The sequence below is a fragment of the Onychostruthus taczanowskii genome, unplaced genomic scaffold (assembly GCF_017590055.1).
Source record: "Onychostruthus taczanowskii isolate IOZ18803 unplaced genomic scaffold, ASM1759005v1 scaffold80, whole genome shotgun sequence".
Lineage (NCBI taxonomy): Eukaryota > Metazoa > Chordata > Aves > Passeriformes > Passeridae > Onychostruthus > Onychostruthus taczanowskii.
Genome location: NW_024505893.1, coordinates 318,880 through 341,411, shown reverse-complemented (window position 1 = coordinate 341,411; position 22,532 = coordinate 318,880). Strand labels below are relative to the sequence as shown.

The following is a 22,532-nucleotide window of genomic DNA, read 5'->3' as shown; positions in this document are numbered from 1 at the left end:
AATAGCTCAACAATAGGATGCACTGTGAGACTGGAGGTCAGAAAGCATGGAAAGATGTGTTCAGTCCTTTTCCTGTTTTCTAGCGTCCTTCCCTCTCACACCACCATCAATCTTCCATGATATATATATGTATGTGGAACTTTTAAGAGCTTGACAGCAGCACAAGATTATTCTTGAAAAAAATATTTTCTACTGCTTATCTGGGGGGATTGGTGACAGATACCAACCATGTTTGTCCAGTGGGTCTGGCATCTCTTCCTTAGGCTACATGGAGTCTCTGTGGTATCCAGTTACATTTGTATTACAGCCACGCAGTAACTGACGCAGTTCTGCGTCAGTGACTGAATTTATTTGTATTGTCAACTGCTGGGTTATGTGAATGACACATTTTATTAATGGTTGTCATTAGAAATTTATTCATGACACTCTCAGAACTTTACCTGAAGCTGAGACCATATTGCTACTTTCACATTGAATAAGAAAGGGCTCTTTTATCCCAATCTATTCAAAAGAGAAGCTTTTATTTTTATTTTTGCTTTTCTTGTTTCCCTTTGGTAAAAGTGGGAAAGAACAATTCAGAGATAGCTATCGTATATTTGTCTAGCTCTGCTTGGCAGTAACAGATGGGCTGCAAGAGGCTAGCTGAAAAAAACAAAATTGCATTTCCTAGCAGACAAGGTCTGAAGCCTTTAAAATCATGGATAATTTGCAAACCCCTAAAATGCTGTTAGTGTTTATTGTGAAAAAATTGCCTCAGCTATTTCTCAGCTGGAGAACATGGAGTACCTTTTTTTGACCTGCTTCCCTGTTGAGAGTTGCCAGCTCTCCCCAGAGTGACTGAAAGAAAAAAATTATTTCTGGAGAGGCTGACCAAAGTAAGCCAGATGTGCTTCCTGATGTCACTGTTGTCCCCAGGATGGTGTTGGGATGCTTTATGCTCCATTTCTGCTTGTCTGTGTGTTTGTGTGTGTGCGTGACCCACGCGTGGCGTGCAAACGATCACGCGTGGTCCTGCCTTACAGAAGAGTTTCTCTGCCAGTAATGGGCCACTTTGCACACCCCCAAATGCTGAAAAGGATGTTGCAAAGAACTAATCTCAGCCACTTACAGAAGGTATCTTTGTGGCATCTGGTACACCTGGCTTCCTCTGCATGCTGCAGGTCTGATTTCAGCAACCTGGCCCAGCCCAGGTCTCTTCATTCAGCCTGTTGTGCATAAATACATCTCTCCTTTTGCTGCCAGCCAGTGGCAGAGTGTTCTGGTGATGGAAACAGTGCTGGCACTTGGGACATAATTTGTAGTATGCAAACACCTATTTTGGGTAAGATTAAAACATGAAATAAAACGCATAAAGGCTGATCATTGTGGCGCTACCTTGCTTTTTGTTGCATTTTTATACCACATGTTTTGTGTTTGGGTCACTATAACACAAACCTGCATTGGCAGTTCCAGGGGACAGCGCAAAGATTAATTTCTGGGAAATGTTTCTAAGTGTTATTTGCTGTATTGCAACTTCTTTATATCACACCTGCCATTGGAAAAAATGATGTTACGATGAATGTACATTTTGAACAAGCTGCTAACCATGTAACCTGGGGGTTGGAAGCAATCCCCATTTTACATTCACTTGCATGTCTTCTAGTGTTCAAAGAGAGAATTGCTTTATGTTTGGAGGTTTTATTTTTTCATATGCAAAGTGGTTCAATGAGTTACCTCATCTAGTGCACTTGCCTCGTAAAAATCCCCAAGGTTTCCTCCAACAACTCCAACAAGTTTCTCAGTTTAATTATGGGTGCAATTAATTATCTGGCAACATGAAACACAGTAATGGCAAATTTCCTCTGAACAAGTCAGATAAGGAGGATTTCCATGGAACTCTTGCCCCTTCAGCTTGGTCCTTCCTAGAAAACCCCTACCAGATCAGGTTCTTATTCAGCACTGCTGACTTCTGGTTATTTTTATGACATAGGAAGATGTTTAGCTTTCAGAATATTCTTCTTCTTTCTTGCTGCTATTAAGTTGCCTTTACAGTTAGGGACTAGAGGAATTTTTGGATTATCATTTCCTTCCACTTTGTTCACTACTTCCCGAGTCTCCAATGAGTGATCCAAATGAAGTGGTCCCCATGTCTGCTCAGACAGGGAGCTCTGCTTTGGCTCTCACTGGAGACACTGGTGGGTACAGAGTTGGGAAGCTGAGTGGCAGGCATCCCACCTTTACAGAGCTTTTGCTTCCATCCAAGACGCTAGGAAAACTGGCTCAAACCTAACACATGAAAGCACAAACAGGGAGGAGCAGAGCACTTATCCAGCACAGGACTGGATTGTCCTATTCACCTTGGTAAAAAAGGATGAAGAAAAAGGCTGTGGAACATTGATGGTAAGATGCTGGATAGAAGAACATCTCTAACATTTATGGTGCTGATTCTTGGAACGTGGAGATCCTGCAAGTAAGCATGGCAGCTCTAAGACCCCTGCTACTTTTACCTCATCTGATGCTGGTTGAAGAAAGAGCTGCTTCAGAAACTCAGATTCTAGGTTTTTTCCACACACTGTTGTCAATCCTGCCAGATCTCCCAGCCCCGATCAAGCTTAGTCTATGCTGGCAGAGGATAATGTCACTTCCAGGATATGCTAAGGTCCTGATAGTATCCAAATAAAGCTGTTACAGGGAAGACTGGACTACAGCTCTTGCTGTCTGTGTGCCATCTGCTTCTCTCAGGACTAAGGCCTCTTCCCATTCCCAGTGGAACAATTAACGTCGTGTTGAGAACTTGATTTCTGCTTCTCAGACTTTTCAGCTCCCATAAAGAATCTCAGGGACCAGCATATCCTTCCTTTGCATTACCTTGTGTCACCTGTTAGACTTCTGTTGCTGCTAAGCAGGAGAGTCCAAACCATATTTAACCGACTGCTACTTGAGTAGGAGGTGAATGTGGGTTTCTGAGGTCGTTGCTACTGAGAGGAGACAAAAGCTGTAGGGAACCTGTTGTGCTTCCTGGTTTGCCTGAGAAACTCCATCTGCTGGGACTTGAGTTTGCTTGAAGCAGTGGATCTCAGTGCAGTCCACTTCAAGCAGCTCTCCAGTATTAAGAGGTCCAGCAGAAGGGATTCCTCAAACTGCCAGGAGTCCTCATGGACTGCGAGGGACAGAAGGTTTGCAGAAGCTGTGGAAGTTTGTCTCAGGGGGAAGGCAGCAGGGAGATGAAGGGGACGCAGCCTGCTGTAGCTTTAAAGGCAGTACTGTGTGTAGGGATCCGTTTGGAAGGACGTAGTTGACTAAAGGGATCCAAAGCTTGTTTTCCTCGAGTCTTTTTATTCTTCCTTATCTAATCCCTTTAGAGCCTAAGGTCAACCCCTTTTTGTACTGCAATAACACTGTAATATATGCTTGCACTAATTCTTCTGGTATACCAAGCATGCAAGACCAATTTAAAGCTTTTTTTTCAGAAGAAAAAGACTGTATTATTGTGTATATAGAAATACTGAGAGAGAATTTGAATTCTGTCTCCTGTATAAAAGCATGCATTGATTACCTGTATGTAGATCATGCTGTAAATGCTGCAGAGTACTGTAAAATCCTACACTTGAAACCACAATGAACAGGCAATGTCATCAAAAACAAATGAAACAGAAGCTGTGCAATGGATTTTGTGCCTTTTTTAAATCCATGTATGTTAATCCAGACAATCGGGAAAAAAAAAAAAAAAAAAAAAGAAAAAACGAACAAACAAAAAAAAGCTTGTATACTACCAAAATCTTATTAAAGAATCAAAGGCAGCATCTTGTTGATGGCTGGGTTTTTTATTTGCTTTCTTTCTTCATTTTTCTACTTCATTTGCTCTGGGAAGGTGTCCCCTGCTCATCCTTGGGTAGGTGGGAGCACTGCACAGGGAGTTGAAGGAGATCTGGTAGAACAGTGAGAGTTCCATTATTGCTTACACATGTGATCACTAAAAACTTGCAGTTAAGACACATCTGGGAATAGAAACAGTTATGTGACTGTTAGAGATGTGGTTTATGTACTTTGGGAAGACCACAATGTGGTTTCAATTCAAGGCATGTGAAGGCTCTGGTACCTGTGGAAAGGGTGATGGAAATTTCCCTCATGCAGAAGAATCACGAGACTCCAGCTGCTCAAAAGCAGAGTAGTTTGTGCAGGCAGGTGATGGTCTGGAAGAAAGAGCCTGGATAAGGCTGTGGTCTCAGACTTAAGTGTGTCCTCTTTCCTCCTGGGAATTCTGTGGAGGGTCAGGCAGGATTCTTCTGATTCTGCCTTTAGCAAGGTCCAAAGCTTATCTTCTCCATGCTTCAAAGTGTGTTTGAGTTTGCCCCTGAGAGCCTGCTGGTGAGTGGCAGATGTGTATGTCTGTCAGGCTCTGCAGAAGGATCCAGTGATGCCATGGTTTAGAGCATGGTCTGAAACACAACAGTGGGTAGAAGAAGTGCATCATTTCTTGAGATAAATGTGAGATAAATATTGTGAGGGGTTTTTTCCTGTGCCGGGTTGATTTTCACTTACAAGAGATGGGAAAGAAAAAAATCCCAAATTTTAAAGTAAAAGGGAAAATGTATTAGGCTTACATGGGAAACTGTTCCCTTTGCTCGCATCAGTGAAGAGCTGCTGAGGAGAGCAGGCTTTTCTGGAGGACATTGAGCCCACTCTGTACCATGTGCTGCATTAAGGCTATAGAAATTTTGACAGAAAATAAACCCACTTGTTCTCAGGTCCAGCAGGTCCTTAGAGATCAGGGGGCCTGGGTGTGGCTGGGCTTAATTTCTAATTATTCCCAGTTCAGCTCTGTGAGTCTAGCTGAGTTCATGAAGAACTTTCACAGGCACAGATTCACAAAGAATGTAGTCTTGACCCTGGGTCTGATTGTGTTCAGTAAGAACTTGATCACAAATTCACAAATAATGCAATTTATCAATACTATAGATCTGGCCAAGTTAAGTAAGAACTTCCACGATTCAGATTCATGCGTGGTGCTTTTTCTTTGTCCCAATGCCCCTCTTCTTTTATACATTAATTTTTGGTGCTTTCCAGAGGGGTGGAACGATCACATGTCATAGGTGGGATTTTGGTGACTGTCATCATGTATGTAAGGCATGTCCTTTTACTCTTCATTCGCATTCTATGGTGTGAGAAAGTTAATATGCAAATAAGGCTTAATGAGGGTCTTGGTTACTTTCAGTCAGAATTTAAAGTTGATACAAAAGGTGAAATAATCTCTTTAGTCCTCCTCCACCCACTGAGGCAGCAGTCTGTGGTGCTCCAGGGAGTCTTTGCACACATCCTAATCTTTTTAATGGACCATACTTTTAACACAGCTTGTTGTGGAGGGTGAAGGGGGAGGCTGATGGCTGGTACTGAAATGATATTGGGCTGTGAGGCCTCCACTTCACCCCAGACAACATCCAGGGCTTTGGCTTGAGCCATGTGCAGGGTCAGTGAGGGGCCCTGCATCATCAGTTTGTCACCAGCATAAACCAGAACTTAGCACTCATCACATTATTCACCCCATGGCTGCAGCCACACCAACAACAGCCGTAACATCCTTGCGCACTGAGGGACATCATGGCCTGCATATTTCTTTTTCTTGGCCACAGGGGATGTCATAAAGTTCATTTAACTTCATATAATTGATTTTTGGGGTGTCTCTCTAGGGTGATTCCTTTTCCTTCTTTTCCACATCTTTCATTTCCATTCATACAGATCTTATGCATATCTGACAGATCATTACCTGGCTTATTATTCATAATAATCCACAAAATCTAATAATTGCAATAAAAATTAATAACAAAGATTGTGATAAGCTCTGTAGCCAGCCAGCAAGTGAAAAACCTAACCCATGCAGGAGGTTTTTTAATGTCCATTTTCCATACTACATCCAAGATCTCCATTTGCTCTTGCTGTATACTTCATATGATCTAGTTGTTCATAAAGATCCTTAGTCACATTTGATATGTGAATGGAGGAGGTATCATCAGACAGGCTCACCCATCCACACACTCCATTTTCAGGCCATAATAAAAGTCTAATTTTAGTCTGTTTTCCAAAGCCATTTTTGATGATGTTGCCTTCAATTGTTCCTTTACTTCCTCCAGTGCCACGAGTTGCATTAGTCAATGCTTTGGTTTGTTCAGTAAGGTTATATATCATTTGATCTTGGAATGCCATCAGTTGGGGTGTGAAAATAGCTTCCAGAACCCACCCCACCACAGGTCCACTTATCACAAATATCTTGTTGGTAAAGACAAGGTGGTGGAGAAGCCCCTTCTGCTGATCACCAAGATGATCAGCATCTGATGGCCAAGACAGAGGACAAAGAAGAAAAAACACAACACAACCACTGAGCTTTCACGATCAGAGAGTTCCCTCTTCCCCTAAAAAGCAACCAACAGGGAACAGGGACAGAACTAAAAAACAGGGGAGTACCATTTCTTATTGTCCAAAACCAAAAGTCAATGCTGCTGGGTTGTCTGTTCTGCACCACCCGCCAGGGGCTCTCCTGGCAGTGGCAGTTCCATCAGCAGTGGTGGCTGGAGCTGGGGCAGCGTCTGCAACTTGTGGAGAGAGACAGGGGTCTGACTTTCTGGGACGTGCTGTGCAGCAGCAGTGAAAAGATCCAAGGAAAATGTCCTCCCCAGCTCCAGAAACAGGGATTGCTTCCAGCAAGAGCAACGAAAATGGTGTTAGGAAATTCTCTAAAGCCCAGAGAGAAAGGGACAGTGGTAATCTTGGGAAGGTTGGCATAGGAAAGATACAGAGTACAAGACACATTTTTGTGATTACCTAGGACACACATATTGCCACTGGTCTTGTGACTCCCTTTTGATTCATCCACACACACCACTGTTGTAAGAGGCTGCTTCCTCCAAAGTTGACAAAGTGTCAATAATCCCAGTGTGTGTTGGCATCACCATCCCTCTGCAGACCACGTTCCATCACTGCTGAGCCACTTGGTGTGCCCCAGAAGTGTGTGCTTAGCTCTGAACAAATAATGTCATGCCTGGTGTCATTGTTAGTCAAAAAAGACCAGACACTGCATTGTGACACTCCCCACACCCTTGAATATGCATTCCTCATGGTATATTAGTACACATGTCCTGTGGATGATGATAAATCATTGAAATAATTTCCCTATTAGTCACAAATATTAATAGTGGCTCAGAGATGTTGCAGTTCCATGTGGCTGTTTGTTCTTGTGCCACTTCAAACCATATTTTTCTTAGTGCCTCAAGTCAGATTTGTGTGTGTTTTTTTCACATGATCTCCCAAGTTTTGGTCAAATCCAGTTAATATTTCCCAAGAACTGGTGAGCTGGGAGACTGAGGGAGATGAACACGCAGGGCTGTGAGTAATATTATGTGTCCATCCAAAGCTTGGATTAACTGCAGCATAAGATTTGAAGCAAGACCTGAACTTCCATATAATAACTCAACCCCTTGAAGCATTTGACAGGACAATTAGCCTGGGGATATTATGGAATGTGAAGTATCTATCAGATTTCTTCCTCTTTGGACCAATCTTGAACCATCATGGCTGTGAAACATGAGCCATTGCCACTCTGAATTTCCAGTGGGAAGGGAAATGTGCTGAACCATTCTTTCATAATTCCACTGGTACCTCCCAGATTGACAGACCACTGTGGGTTCCTGAGCAGTGCCTGCAGGTGACACTGTACTCTTATGAGCTACTTCTGGGAGGTGGGAAGGTCCCCTCGTGATCACACTCTATCCTCTCTTTATCTGGTCTGCCTGTTTCACAGGGAGACCAGCCCTTTTCAAGATTGGAGCACCTCATTTTGGTGTCACTGAAAGAGTGGGAGCCCAACTCCAGTGGTGTCTCCACCCCTCCTGGCCCCTTTTGCCACAATGAGGCCCATGCCCACTGCATCCCCATTCTATGTGACTAAGGTCAGCTGGGTGTATGGGACAGAGTTGCTGGAACAATCTCAGTTCACTTCCTAACAATTCTGATACATTCATGTGCACTTACATCATTCCCATGATTTTCCTTTCTTCAGTAGTTCATAAAGAGATCAAGCGGTAATGAAAACATGGTCAAGGAGGGGAGTTATGAAAAACATGTCCTTCACATCTAGGGCAGTCAGCCAAGTATGAGCAGACCCTGTGGCAGTGTCACCATCTCAACAATGTTTGGAACTGCAGCAGTTGAAGTTGCAGCAAAAAACTGTTGATAATTCATGATGAAATACCACTGTTGGTTTGTTTATTGGCCACACTGGTGAATTATAAGGCAAGTGATGCTTCTTTTTTCCAAATCTGTCACCACCCAGTCCTCATGAGTGCTACTGTTGGTAGGGGGCATTCCTTTACATTCATGAACTTGGAAGAGGGCAGTGGTATTGATGTTTTTAATAGGCTGATAAGTTTTACAGACCCTGAACTATCCCACATTCTTTCAGATTTCATTTCTATCTCTGGCAACCCAGTTGCCTTTTGTTGCAAAACTCCAGAGAGTTCCACCTGGCAGTTTCTAGATTTGACCATAAAGTAGGTAGAGTCCTAAAATATTTGTTTGGGCAGCACTCACAAGCACTTCAACCTTAGTCAATAATCTAAGACAAGTTTTATTAAGAGACAGAATGTTAAAGAGTTGAAACGTGCAGACTTTGTGGCAAACACATGCTCAGACACATGTAATGCCACAGGCATTCCTGGACAAGTGACCATCAAGTCAAGAGATAATCAGGAGTGGAGATCTGAGGTCAAACAGGCAGGAAAATGTGGCTGCCTTAGCTCATGGCATAGTTCCTGCTCACAGGAGAGTGAACCTGACAGAGGGCTGCCAGGATTACCAAGAACAAGAAACATCTGACATGAGGAAATGCTCAGAGATCTGGGTTTATTCTAACTAAAAAACGGGATGGGATTGGTTGTGGCATCCTTTTTCTTCATTGAACTGCCTGATGGAGGGAGATTCCATACTCTTCTCAGAGGTGCACAATGGAAGGATGAGATGTTATGGACAAAAGTTGCATGAAAGGAAGGTTAGGTATAGGAATTAGATCCTAAACCCTCCCCGCTTTTTTCACCATGAACAGCCTCAAACTCTAGGGGAGAGTCCCAAAGAGGTTGTGAGATTTCCATCCTTGAAGTACTAAAAACTCAGCTGGATGTGGCCCAGCACAGGCAGCTCTAAGTTGGTCCTGCTTTGAGGGGTGGTTGGAGCAGAGATCTCCAGAGATTCCTTGTATATTTTTTATTCTACAGTTTTAAGATACAGGCTAAGCCTCTCCACTTCTGATCTTCTGACATCTTCCCTCAGTTCCTTCCCATTAGTGCAGCAGAGCAGAAAAATTCTTCTCTGGCCTTTGGGGAATAGTCCTAGAGCAGCTGAGTGTGATGTAGTACAAAAGATTGTCAAGACAGAACCCAAGTTTCTCTAGTGAGGGATTCAAACTGGGAGCACCTTGTTCAGCAGAGTTTCTTGCAGTTGGATATTTGTGTTCTTTGGACTTTCTCCGTGGTGCATTTACAAGTAGCAAAGCAGTGACTGTCTCAGGCTGCTTTGAGGAATGTGTTCTGGCAGTTCTGGGGGACTGCATTCAGCAGGTGAAGCTGTCCAAGTCTTCCAAAGGTAGGCACAAGCAAAGCAGTCACTGTTGTGCAGTGTCCATACAGGAAAGTAGAACATACATGGAGAAATTGAAAAGACAGGCAGAAACTCAGTCCATTTCCTAAATACTGCAAGGAATTTGTAGAGGTGGAAGTACATGGGGATTAGAAAGTTGCCTACAGCATGACTCAGTGGTAGCAGAAGGGCACCAGAGCAACAAGAAATAAAGAACTACTGTTTTTCTTACAGCAACATCCTGCTGTCCAGCTCCATGTCATACATTATTGCTTAGTGCAGCCTCATATCAGAAAAACTTTCAATGTCTTGCAAGGGAAAAGCTATTGAGGAAAGAGTGTTTGCTGGAGACCCGGCTGCTGGTGGGGCAGACTGCAGGGCACAGAAAACAAATCTCTGGCCTATATAGGATGTGCTCTGCAGGGCTGGATTCAGCTCACCTTGACCACAAAGCAGAAGAGATGACAGAAGCCAAGGGCTGGGAAGAGATTTGAAGATCTACACAGGTGCATATTTCACTATGCAAAGAAAAACAGCAATTGTCCATCTGCATAATCAAACACAGCATCCAGAAAATGGCATGAGGCAGAGCAGCAAAGGAGCTGTTGTTGGGGTTGTGGAACTCTTTCCAGTGGGGGGCTCAGCACATGGCAAGATGTTGTTCAGGTCCCATTCCCACTAGGGAAGTGCATCCTGATTCCAGGAATAGCACTGTATATGTTTTTCTTGGGAAAAACAAACCCAGCCAATGTGCATCATCCAATCCTAGGCTGTTGAATGAACTAATTTCCAAGAAATGCCTGAGGGAAGAAGCCACGTGGGTAATTTCCTTTGCAAAGGGCAGTAAGTGCCTCTTACCAATCCAAGTTCCACGTCTGCCATCCTGATACAAAAGGTAGAGTGGGTCAGTGAAGGCCCAAACAGGGCCATATTCAGGGCCAGGCTTCAGCTTTAATGAAAGAGAAGCAGCTCTGCATTCCAGAGGTATTGTCAAAACCAGCCTGTGTTATAATTTATAAAATATAGAAAGAAATATTAACTGGACAACAACTTACCACCATGCAGAACAGCTTGAGCTCACATGGTTAATTGGGTGCATGTTTAATTGTGTAGCCTAAATATCCTCTGGCGATGTGGAATGCCACTGGAAAATGCAGATGTTTGGAGCCCTGCTGTTCATGGTCAGGACTTTTCAAGGGTAACATGTGATGCATTATTGACCAGTTGATTTAATGGAGAGGTTACAATTTGCAAGCCCTAACAGAAGTGTGCTGTAAATGATTTGGTTTAAAATCCATTCTGCAGAGTGGTGCTGATGTGATTTTTATTTGCAACTGATTGTTAATTAGGCCATGCTTGACAGGCATTTCCTATTTATTTGGGCCTTGTTTGGTCAAGGGTGTGCATGTGTGTGTGAGCTACTGTTTTTCTGCAGGTTCATTTGCAATCATTTCACAGCCTGCTACTGCCACAGGCTGCTGCTGGAGAAACAGTGCCCCCACCACCTGTCCTGTGTGCCCTTCACTTCTCCTGGTTGGACACCCCAGGGTCTGATAATGACAATTTATGTGCCGGCTTTCATGACTTGCTGATGATTTCAGTGGAAGCAGAAGCCTGTAGGAGACAGAACGAGGAGTTGCTACAGGGATGTGGGAGCACAAGAAGGGGATGGATGGTGCACCAGGGGAACCACTACAAGTGTTACTGCCCCAGGGGCAATGGTGGATGGTAATGGAAAGTGATCAGGAAATGTATCTAGCCCAGAGGTGCCCCCTCAGTTCACTGCAGCCCAGGCATAAAGGCGAGTTGCTAAGTGGTTCCAGTAAGGAAGGAGTGACTATGTAAATATATAAATACTGAAATAAATACATAAACACTGAAGAAGATTGGGAAATGTGAAAAAAATCTGAGGAATTGCTTGAAAATGGTTCTTGTGAGTCCAGGTTAAAGACTGCTAACAAAGGAACTTCTTTGGCATGTTTTGTTTCCTTCATTGACAAGTATCTGTGAATCTCTCTAAGGTTTGTATGAATCATGATGGAGTGATGACTGCTCAGGCATATATTTTGGAAGCATGATGGATTAGATACTTTGTATGGATTCTTCCTGCTGCTGTTGGTCCTGATGTGTTCTGTGTCAGTGGTGTTGTCTGAATGCTAACTCACCCTCTTCTTTTGTCACACTTGTCTTCCTGCAGGCATACATGCTGAAGTCATTTGAAATAAATGGCCTGCCCAAGGCAGTCCCTTTAAGTTTGCCTTACCAAGACTTCAGAAAAGATATGTGCAACTACTGGGAAAAGCCTAAGTTATCCCAGCGGATAAAGAAAGTTGATTTTTCAAATATTGTCTTGACTGCTCCTTGCAAACCTCTTGAACCTTATAAGGAAATGAATGGAAAAGAGGAGGAGGAGGAGGAAGAAGAGGAGGAAGACTATGAGGAGGAGGAAGATGAGCAGGATGAGGGGGAGGAGGAAGAGGAGGGCAATGAGATTGACATGCACAGTGATTCCAGCAGCGACCTGAGTCAGAAGAGCACGGAGCGCAGCCAGGAGTGCGCACCATCCACGCTCCTGGCTGATGACCAGAAGGGGTCCAAGGGTCGAGCATCCACTGCTGATGGGGACCTGGAGCTGGAGGAAGGCTCAAAAACTTTAGTGCTGTTTTCACCAGGTGATCTGAAAAAGTCTCCGGTGGCTGCAGACTTACCTCCAGAAGTCGATCTAGGCACTCTTGCTGCACTGACACCTCAGAGCGAGCGGCCGCAGCCCATGGGGAGCCAGCTGGATGTGTCTGAGCCAGGGACCCTGTCCTCGGTCCTTAAATCGGAACCAAAGCCTCCGGTGGCAGTGGCTACAGCTTCCTCCCCGTTCACCAAAGTCGAGCGCACGTTCGTTCACATTGCTGAGAAGACCCACCTGAACGTGATGTCTTCCAGCGGGCAGCTGATGCGGCACGAGGAGTACTGCCCCCCGGGGCAATTCGAGGAGGTCATCATCGAGGAGGAGCTGGAGGACAACCTGGTGCTGGTGGAGAATGGAAGCATTCATTCCGGGCTGGAAGGGGCAGAGACGGAGAGCTGCGCTCTTTCGGCCAATCACGTCGAAACCACCTCAGAGACTGTGGGGGAGCAGCCGGCCCTTCCCAACGGCATGCCAAAGCTTCCCGAGGACAAGCCGGAGCTCTCCAGCAAAGCGGTGCTCTCGCTGGATTTGGAAGAGCCTGACAAGGTGGCTACAAGGGAGCCTGGCCTCGAGAAGGCAGCGTCAGCCACAGAACACCTGAAGCGAGCAGAGACCCTGCTCGAGACGCCGCAGCAGGGCCCCAGGAGGCCGCTGGGCTCCCGGTACAGAAGTCGGATACCCATTTTGTTCTCTGAGGAGGACACTGGCTCAGACCTTTCAACTTCACTCTCAGCCAAAGAAAGGCTTTATAAGAGGGCAAAGCAACCCGACCTGGCTCGCCTGGTGATGGAGAAGAGACAGAGCCGCCTCCTCCGGCTGGCCTCAGGGGCCTCCTCCTCGGCCTCCTCCAGCGACGAGCGGCGGCGAGCCTCCGAAACCCTGTCAGCCACCGGTTCTGAGGAGGACACCCACGACTCTGATGACTCCATCCCACGGAAGGGAGAGAAGAAGGCTTCGCTGCTGGGGAGAGAAGACAGAGCCATAAGCACAAGGAGCAGAATTCCTCGTCCCATCGTGCCGGTGAAAACGCCGCTGGAGGTGGCGAGGTCGGAGAGCTCCGTGGCCGCTGCGATGGCAGGGCTGGGCAGCTCCCCACAGGATGCAGCTGCTGCCTGCAGGTAAGAACAAAATGGTGAGAAATACAGAGAGCTGGGCTTGTTGAGGAGACACAGCCAGGGCTTTGCTCACCTCCCATGACTTCATCCTTTACTCATCCCTGTTTCCTACAGTCATTTCAGCCCACAGGTGTGTGAAATATTCACCTCTCTGTCTTCTTTCTTTGAAGCCTCTGTTTGTTTGCCCTGGCTTTGAGACCTTTCCTTTGACAAGCCCTTTCACTTGGTCTGATAATAGCAGATGCCCCTGGTGTTGTACTCTCCATTTGGCAGCACAGCCATGACTCTGCAGGGAGACCTGGCCTCCTGGCCTGGCTATTGTGATTAGAGCTGCCAGCTGGAATTGCCTCCCTTGGTTTGTCTTCCATCACAGTTACCATCAGAGGCCAACTGGTGCAACCCAACTCATGCCCACATTCCCAAATTATATTTCCTGCCTTGGAAGAAGTTGCTGCATCCATTCTGCATGTTAAGAAAAGTCCCAGATACCATCCCTGTGTGTTGACTCAGAGAATGCTGGAGGATCAAGGCAAACATTTAGCAGTTAACTGCGTTGAGTTACAGGATGGTGTTCAAACTGGTGCCCCATCTTGTTCACAGCGTAGGTCCTGCCATCCTGGTGCTGGAGACTAATTGTAATTGCCTGGCAACATTCGTGCCCAAGAGTTCCTTGCAAAATTCCCCTTCATCCTCCCTCTTCTTGCTTTTCTTCCTCTGCAGGCTTCAGACACAGAGAGCAGCTGGAAGTGTGCCATACGAGGGCCGAATGACGCAGGTACAAAGTCGGCTTCCTTCGTCGCCGAGTTCCACTTCTCTTCCTCCACGGAGCAGCTCGCAGAGGTCCAGTGGTGCATCCCCTCGGAGCCCTGTCCTTCCTTCCAGAAACCCCAGTACTTCCCCCAGAAGCCAGCTGTTGCCTCGGAGGGAAAGTCCTTCTCCCTGCCGACAGCATAAACCAGGGACTGCTCCTCAGCGAGTTCCTCCTTCCCCCCGACCTCAGCCCTCAGCTCAGGCCCCGGGGCCTACAGGAGATTCCCTGCCATCTCCTGGCATGGCCAAAAAACGACAAAGAGGAAAAACCCAGACTCAAAGTCCAGCAACCAAAGGAAAGCAGGTGTCCCTGGAAAGTAAGGCAGCTGCCAGATAATGACCTTCTTCTGCAAGCCCAGCAGACTGGGTAACTTCTGCATATAGTATACACTTGAGATGCTGCAGCACAGCCTTCCATGCTGGACCCACGAGTGTATAGCAGTAGCTGTACTTGAATGCTTCACTCACTCTCACCCCACACCGCAATCAGCTCCCACGGGCCTGGCAGCCTCTGAGCCGCGGAGCCTTTTCAAGGGAGACACCCAGCCCGCAGCTCACGCTTGCTAATGCACAGCAGAAACCGTGACCCAGGCAGCCTGCCCAGTGCCTGACCTGCCTCCCTCCCCAGGGATTCTCCTCTCTGTTAGCAATACCAGTCCTCAACACCGACTCCAGCTGCGGAAAGAGGAGCAGAGGCGACAAGAGCAAGGCCTGCTAAAGAGGAAGGCTCCTGTTCTTCAGGCAGCTCCTTCCTTTCTCCTTGCTGGGAAAACACCAGCCTTGGTCTCCACCATCTCCCTGAGCGTTGGCTCACCTCCCACCACCTGTGTTAGCAAGGGATTGCCACTAGCTTATTCAAGAAGGATGGATGCATCCTTGTGTGCTGAGATAAGAGAAGGGGTAAGGAGGAGAGGGCTCTTCTCTCCTTTCCAGAGATGCCTCTACAGGTGGGAATTAGGAGGCAGTTCTTGCTGGATGCTCCTACCTGTTCCAGTATGTCCCACAGACGAGGTCTGGCACTGCTTCTCAGATACTGCTGTTGTTTCAGCAGATGCCTGTGTGGTGGGCACTTAGGTGGAAGTAGGGATGTGTTGGCAGCTTGCTGGGAAATCAAAAGCTCTTGCTAATTAATGTAGAAGGGAGCACACTGCAGCCACTTCTGTCACAAATACCAAACTGTGATCTGTGGACATCACATCCCCCAGCACGGGTGGTTCCTCTCAGCCTGGGCGAGGTTGGTGCCACAGACCTGTATTCCACCAAACACAGCTCCATCGTGAGGGTGTGAATAGTCACTGGATGCCTTTAGCCTGGGTGCCCCTTGCACCTGAATTCCTTGTGTTTTATTGTCACGCTCTTGGTGTTTGTGAATTTTGGCACTGTGGTTGAAAGTCCCCCTACACAGCAGAGTGGGAAATTATTATCCTGTAGTATACCCAAAACCTGCTGCTTTGCAATGAGAGGTTTGCTGGCATGCCATGGCCATGTGCATTTCTATCTGAGGGGACAGTGGGTTGAGTGGCAGAGGTGGGGTTTATGTCTTTTCCTCGGTGCTCACCTCTGCCATGCTTTGAGGATGAACAATGTAACGTTAAAGCAAGGGCTGTGCTCTTCAAGTAATATTATCTGAGCATAAGCTTAACACTCAGCTAGAGCTAAATCGACCAACTGTTTAGCCCCCAGACTAATTAGGAAGGCTTGAAAGTGAAAGCAAGGAGGACTGGTACCTGTCTGATCTTGATGAGATCTTGAAGTAGACAAAATTCTCCCCATGCTTCACAGGAGAAAACACTCCAGACCCAAATACTTTGTGCTTCACACCATTATCATGCCTAAAAGAGACATTGCATGAGGCAGAACAAAACAGCTGCTCTGTACACCTATTCCTGCAGTTGCAACTACCTGCAAATTTACTATTTGCAGACAACAAAGCTTGACAGAGGAATCTGAACAGTAATAACTTTGATTCATTTGAACATGAATGCAAACAGTCACACACTGATGGCCATCAAGTTCAAGGAATCCTGAAGCTGCTCATATCTACAGGATTCTTGGAAAGGATTATGAGAGCTGTGACAGGGTGTCTGGGAGAAAAGGGTACTCCTTGCACATCTGAACAGGGAAATGTGTAGAAACAGGAGACAGGAATTACCTCTTCATGTGACAGTCTCAGTGTTGCCAACACTAAGAATTCATTTCACCCGGCTCAAAGTGTTTTCCATTGATGTGGTTCACCCTGGTCGAGTAAGCAGCACAGCTTAATCTGAAAAGATGCCTTCATCTTTGCAGAGCAGCACTGGGAACTGAGAGGGAGCTCAGGCTGTGCTCTGATGGACTGAGCTGATGTTGCCATCAAAAGCAACATCCCTCCAAGTTCCAGCTGTTTTGTTGCACAGTTCCATCACATTCACAGTGCAGCAGCTATTTGATAAAATGGCTGGAAATGCTGACCCAGCACCACACGAACTGCTCTGATTCACCAGTTTATGTTTCATCTGGTTCATTTCATCACTCTGGTTCACCATCTGGTCACACAACAGAAGAAGGACACACAGAGACTGTGACCACTTTTTCTGGTGGCACTGTAACTTTCTCTGAGTTTGACGTGTGGGTCAGACTAGAACCTAAGTATGTGCTGCAGGTTTAGAAAATAGAAAACAGAATAAACTCAAAGACATATTCTTTCCAGAAATATAAATCATAATGGGACTCCTATTAATTTCTTGAAGGTCTATTAATTTTAGAGCGCTCAGATGGTAGTCTTGGTTGTGAAGCCTTTACCAGCTGGTCTATCCAGGTCTTAATGCACATGCCAAAAATGACATTGAAAGAGCTTTGAAAGAGGACTACAGGACACTTAACAGGGTTAGCAAACCTGCCTCATCATGGGAGGCCAATAAAGCACAATTAGTGTATTTGTTCAGGAAAAAGTTTAAAGGACAGTTTTCTGTGGCCCAATGTCAGAAAGGAAGCTCCAGGGCAGACACAAGGCTGGGTTGGACAGGGCCCAGAGCATCCTGGTCTAGTGGAAGGTGTCCCTGCCCATAGCAGGGGGCTGAAACTGGGTGATCTTTAAGGTCCCTTCCAACCCAAACCATTCTATGGTTCTGTGGTTCTGTGGTCTTCCTCTGGCACATGAAAGCAGGGGAGTCAGAACAGCCAAGAACAGCAGATGAAGAAATCAAGCAGACTTTTAATTGTGAAGCAACCATTCAGTGAAGTCTTTCACAGGACTATGGGGACTTTCTTATTAAAAGGTTTCTGTGAAACTGAGCTGTCTTCTACAAGGTCTATCTACCATGACCCAACCACAAGAAGCAGGTAGGATTCTGCTGACACCAAGGTATCATCTCTCTCTGTGGTGCAGCAGATTCCTGGTCCCACCAGGATACATGCAAAAGCTGTATATATACTGGAGAGCCACCTGGCAGGTCCCACAGGTTTCAGAAAGCAAGGGAAAGATGGCCAGCACAGAAAATAAAAGCTGTTGCCAGTGTTGTTTGACAGAGCTGGGCTGGAGGTGCAGCTGGGTCTGTAGAGATCTGAGACCAGCATGAGTCATCTCTCCTCGTGGTTGTGCTACCAGACTCCCTGCTCCTGCACAGCCCTGCTTCCCAGCTGTCCCTGGCATGAAGGGCAGCAGGAGAGTGCATCAACAGCATGGTGGGCCCCAGGCCATGTCCTCCTGGATGGAGGTGCACCTGTCCAGGGGAGCAGCACACACAGAATTTCCTCTGGGTCCTCTCTTCTTCTGCTGCCCTGCAGGAAAGTTGAAAGGGCACCTGCCATAGCTGGAGCAAACAGAGGAGAACATGGCTGGGGACAAGAAAGAATGAGGCCTGTGATGTTAGGGAGAAGTTAGGTGGTTGAGGAATGCCAGAGGATCTAGTCTGGCATCACAGGATACGATGGGCTGTCACATCCCAGAAAGGTGGGAGAGGCAAGACCCTGTTGCTCTCTGCTATGAGTCTCGTGCAAGCTCTGCCAAGCTTGAGGGCACGGGGCTGCTCAGGCACTGCTGGGGGTGTGTGGCTGTGTCCTTGCAGGTGATTTTGCCCCTGTGTGTTTTGAGGGAACTCCTGGGACATGCCACCACTGTTCCTTCATCTGTGTGTTCATCTGCATGGGTAGGGAGAGACACATCTCGTTCATCTGTGTTGGGAGTAAAAGAGTCTTTGGGACTGCCTGGTGTCCTCACTCTGCAGGGGCCTTGCCCACCAGCTGACATGGTATCCTGGCTGGTGAGAAGCTGAGATGGTATCCTGGCTGGTGAGAAGCAGCCAGTGGCTGCTGGCTGGCCAGGAGCTGCCTGCAAAGAAGCGTGGATACAGGGGGGATGTGCCACGTGGGCAATATGAAAGGCAGTTCTCAGCACTAAGCCAGTGCAGCAATGGATTGTATGAGCAGAGGGAGAAGGACAGATGGCACCAGTCAGACTGATACTGTGGAGAGGCTCAAACACACGGGTGGATGGAGCTGCTTACTGATCTGTCTGGTTGGCAGCACAGGCACTTCTGTTTGCCTTGGTCCAAAAGGTGTTTTGGTAGCAAATATCTCTGGGTCAGTTGTGCTTGGAATCAGTGACAGGCAGGAGACTTTGCTTGCCCTTTTTTAAGTAAAGAATATTATAATATATATATTATTACAACAATATAAGTAGTGACCATTATATATAGTGACTAAAGGTTAAAAAGGATCCTGCTACCTTCAGAGAAGTCTCATCTTTGACTTCAGATGTGTGCAGGGCTGACTGCTGTGTGCAGTGAATGTGGATGGGGGAACAGGATACCACTCTACCAAAGTGCATGTCAGCTGTGAGGCTCCAGCTGCCTGAGCACAAACCAGGGCTGAAACACGCCAGCCTGGGTGGCTGACAGCTGTCCTGCTTGCCACCAGACCTGCAACAGCTGCTGGAGTGACACACAGCTCTGTGGGGCATGGATCAGCATCTGGAGAGTCGCTCTTCACGTGGCTGCCCCTGGCTAACGCAAGCACTGAGAGTTTGGTGGTGAAACGTTTTGATCCAAAGCAGGTTGTGTTGGGGCAAGAAAATCTTCCACATTTCTCCTTTCCAACACAGAGGTGCTTCCTCACTGTAGATCCTGTGTAAGAAGACGATCACTGATAGCCTGGGCAGCTCCAGTATCATCTCAGTGTTCCCTCAGCACACTGCTTTCTTCTCTGTAGAGTTTATTGACCCACAACTATTCCACATGCACTCACACCAATGCCCACCTAAGGCCTTGCCCCACACATCAGTCACCTGCAGTTAAATTAATCCTGTGAACACAGTAAAAGTCCCATTGTGGACATAATGAGTTCATTATCAAATGAGTTTCTTCTGGCTGAACTGAAATATGCCCGTGCCCCAGCAGTGCTAGGCTGGTTTGACAAAGTCCACATGGACCACCTGAGAGTTTGCAAGCACCCTTGGTTCCGTTTGCCAGCTGCTCCTGCACCTCCACATGAGGAACAGAGCTTGGGCTGCTGTTCAGGCCTTTTCCTTGTGTGGCATGTGCCTGTAACTGGGCTGCTGGGTGGGAGCCCATGGCTCACCTTGTGCTGGCTCCCAAGGTCCTCTGCAGAAGCCCCAGTGCTGTGCTCTCCAGCAGCAGCAGGTGCTGCATTCCAAGGGGCTGGGACTATGCTGGCAGTGGCAGCAGAGCCAGCTGATGTTAAGACCTCCATGAGCACTGGGGATGGTAGTTTTGCAAGGCCAGGGAATAGCTCTGTATGCAGGCTGAGCTGTGATCCCAAGTACAGCCAGAATCCCAGGAAATGACAGTGATTTATACACCATCACTCTCCTGTCACTTCATTCCTAATGTAGCTCCTCCAGCAAATCTTGTCTTCAAAGTAACTGTGTGTTTCCTCCAGGTTAGTCCCTTTTTGCCTGGGGGGGTTGAAGCCCTCCTGGATTCTGCAGAGCCTGAGGCAGATTTGGCCATCAACCTGTGCAGCAGGCCCTGCCCCACACTGGTCATAAGGAGGAACACTATCCCTTTTATTTCTGGAGCTGCAAACGGCTGGAAAGCAGGTTTAAAAGTAAACACTGATGCCCTCTGTGCTGAAAGGAGGAAGGGAGCTACCAAAGCAAATCCAGAGCTGGGTTCCTTGTAGGGACCAAGATAATAATTTCTCCTGCTCTTAGCTCCTGAACCAGAGGGGCCTCAGGGGTGAGAGCTCTGCTTTGGTGAAGATACTGCAGGACTGGTGTCAGCACGGTGCTCCTCAGTGGCTGCTCTGCCTCTGGTTTGGCCCATGTTGCCCTGCCTGGAGCACAGGGAGCTCTGGCACAGGTTCCCTGCAGGAGGCTGGGGCTGATGTTTCCTCGGGAATGTACGGCACAGGCTCGGGACCATCCCTGCAGAGGGTGGGATGAGCTCTGCAGGACGTGGGGTACCCCTGGGTGTGAAACCAGTGTCAGCAGGACTGCTGTGCTCTGGGACCTGCTGCTTCTTCTCCAGCCAGGAATTGGAGCTGGAAACACAGAAAATTTTCTATATCTCCTTTTAACACAATAGCATGTGACTCTACACTCAGACATTGTACCTGGCGCACCGACGTTTTCCGTCGCCTCTGGCACACTCTGGAGACAGGACTTCTGCTCCCTGGTACTGCCTGCCTGGAAATGTGACTGAATCCCAAGGCTAAATCTCTCTACATATCTTCTTTGCATTCTTTAGGAAAGCAGCTGGAGAATGTTTACACACTGCAAACAGAATGTAGGACTCCAACTGAGGAACCACAATCTGGTTCAACTGCATGGCAAATTTCTTGGCCATAAAATCTGGCATGCATCACAGAAGCCCTGTCTGTGTACAGACCCACCTGGCGTTTGTCTTAATTTCAGATCACATCTTAAAAAAAAATAAACGATTATGCCATTTCTTGTTCATATCAGACACAGTTGTCATTAGATTTGTTATTAAAAGGGGATTCTGGATCATGCCATTAAAAGCCTGTCTACCTTTTCATTGGTGTCTTCTCCCATTTATTGGTGTTGCAAGACATGTTCCTTCACCATGAACCTTGTTTACACCCACACTGCAGGCAGCAGGCTCAGCCATCCACTCCCAAAACGGCACTTGTCAGACAGAAAAGCCTGCTTTTTTAACAACAATAAAATAAAAAAAATATGCTTTTCAAAGTCTAGATGACACAGTTAAGATGCCAGATTTGTAGACATGTTGGACCTGCACATTAATATGTGGGAAGTGGAGCAAAACCAAACCAGTAACTTGGCATGGTTTGACTTTTAATAGTCTCTGACTATCTGATGTTTAAGCTGAGGACAGTTTTTATAATATTCCTTTTACCATGCTTAAGTTACCTCATGCCTGTGGTGTGCAGACCATATCTGGGGTGTGTAGTAAGAGTTTAGTGCCCAGCTTTAGGAGGGAGTGGTGGAAGAGGGAACAGAAAAGAATAAAAAATCCTGGTCCCTTGGAAAGTTATTCCTGTGATGACAGATTTTATTCTTTCTCCTATAGCCAAAAGAAAACACATTTGACTCCAGTGTAGAATCCAAAATGATGAAAATAAACACTGGGACATAAAAGCTCCTAAAAGTCTATGTCAGGAAGAGGCAGATGAAACTTAAAGCTGGGCGCCATAAACTGGGAAATTGAGAAGCATTTCAGAACTGTGTGGATCAGCTGCTAGCAGGGAGTTTGGCAGAGGGGCTTCATCATCACCCCTGGATGGCAAAATAGTTTCTTTGGAAGGCAGGTTTGTCAGGAACAATGTGCTGGATTCAGTCTCTGCCTTTGTCAAATGAGAAGACAAGTAGAGGTAGAAACTAAAGCAGGCTGCTCATGTTGGAACAGCCTCACAAAATAGGAAAAGACTGGTTTGCAGGAGGAGGCAGAATCTTTACTCAGAGCAGCTTTTGTTATAAAAATAAAAAAGCCAAAGAAAACTGGAAAGCCAAAGAAACTGCTGGGCTCAGGGATGTTCTTTCTGCAATCACCTTGAGGTATTTCAAGACAAGAAAAGCCCCAGTGCAGACAAGGCAAGCCACAGGAGTTCCTTAACACTGCAGTGGAAGCCTGCACTGCAATGAAATGCTTGTTATTCCCAGCCTTGCATTCATCCTCTCTCTAATGTCAGAGGGAGGCTGCCATGGAGCAGCCATGGGGCTCTGGAGTCAGCTGGACCCAAGGACCCTTTCTCATGCCCGTGAGAAAAAGTCCTTCAAGCCTGTAGCTTCAAGGAAGCTGCCAAAAGTTCCTAGAAGTTGTACAGAGTACCTGGAGACCATGAGAAACTTAGAGCATCCACACAGGTTTCATCATGTACAAAAAATGTCTAAAGAAAATAAC

At 46.7% G+C, this 22,532-nt stretch overlaps 1 protein-coding gene across 3 annotated transcripts in view; it reads left to right on the top strand.

Annotated features, from left to right (window-relative positions):
• Positions 1 to 21,164, top strand: part of TTBK1 (tau tubulin kinase 1) — a 109,223-nt gene extending 88,059 nt beyond the window's left edge. For all 3 annotated transcript variants that reach the window (XM_041424071.1, XM_041424072.1, XM_041424073.1), the window contains 2 exons: positions 11,798 to 13,401; positions 14,119 to 21,164. In XM_041424071.1, coding sequence (XP_041280005.1) covers positions 11,798 to 13,401; positions 14,119 to 14,545 — 2,031 coding nt within the window. In that variant the 3' untranslated portion in view covers positions 14,546 to 21,164. The remainder of the gene's footprint in view (positions 1 to 11,797; positions 13,402 to 14,118) is intronic.
• The last annotated feature ends 1,368 nt before the right edge of the window (positions 21,165 to 22,532 follow it).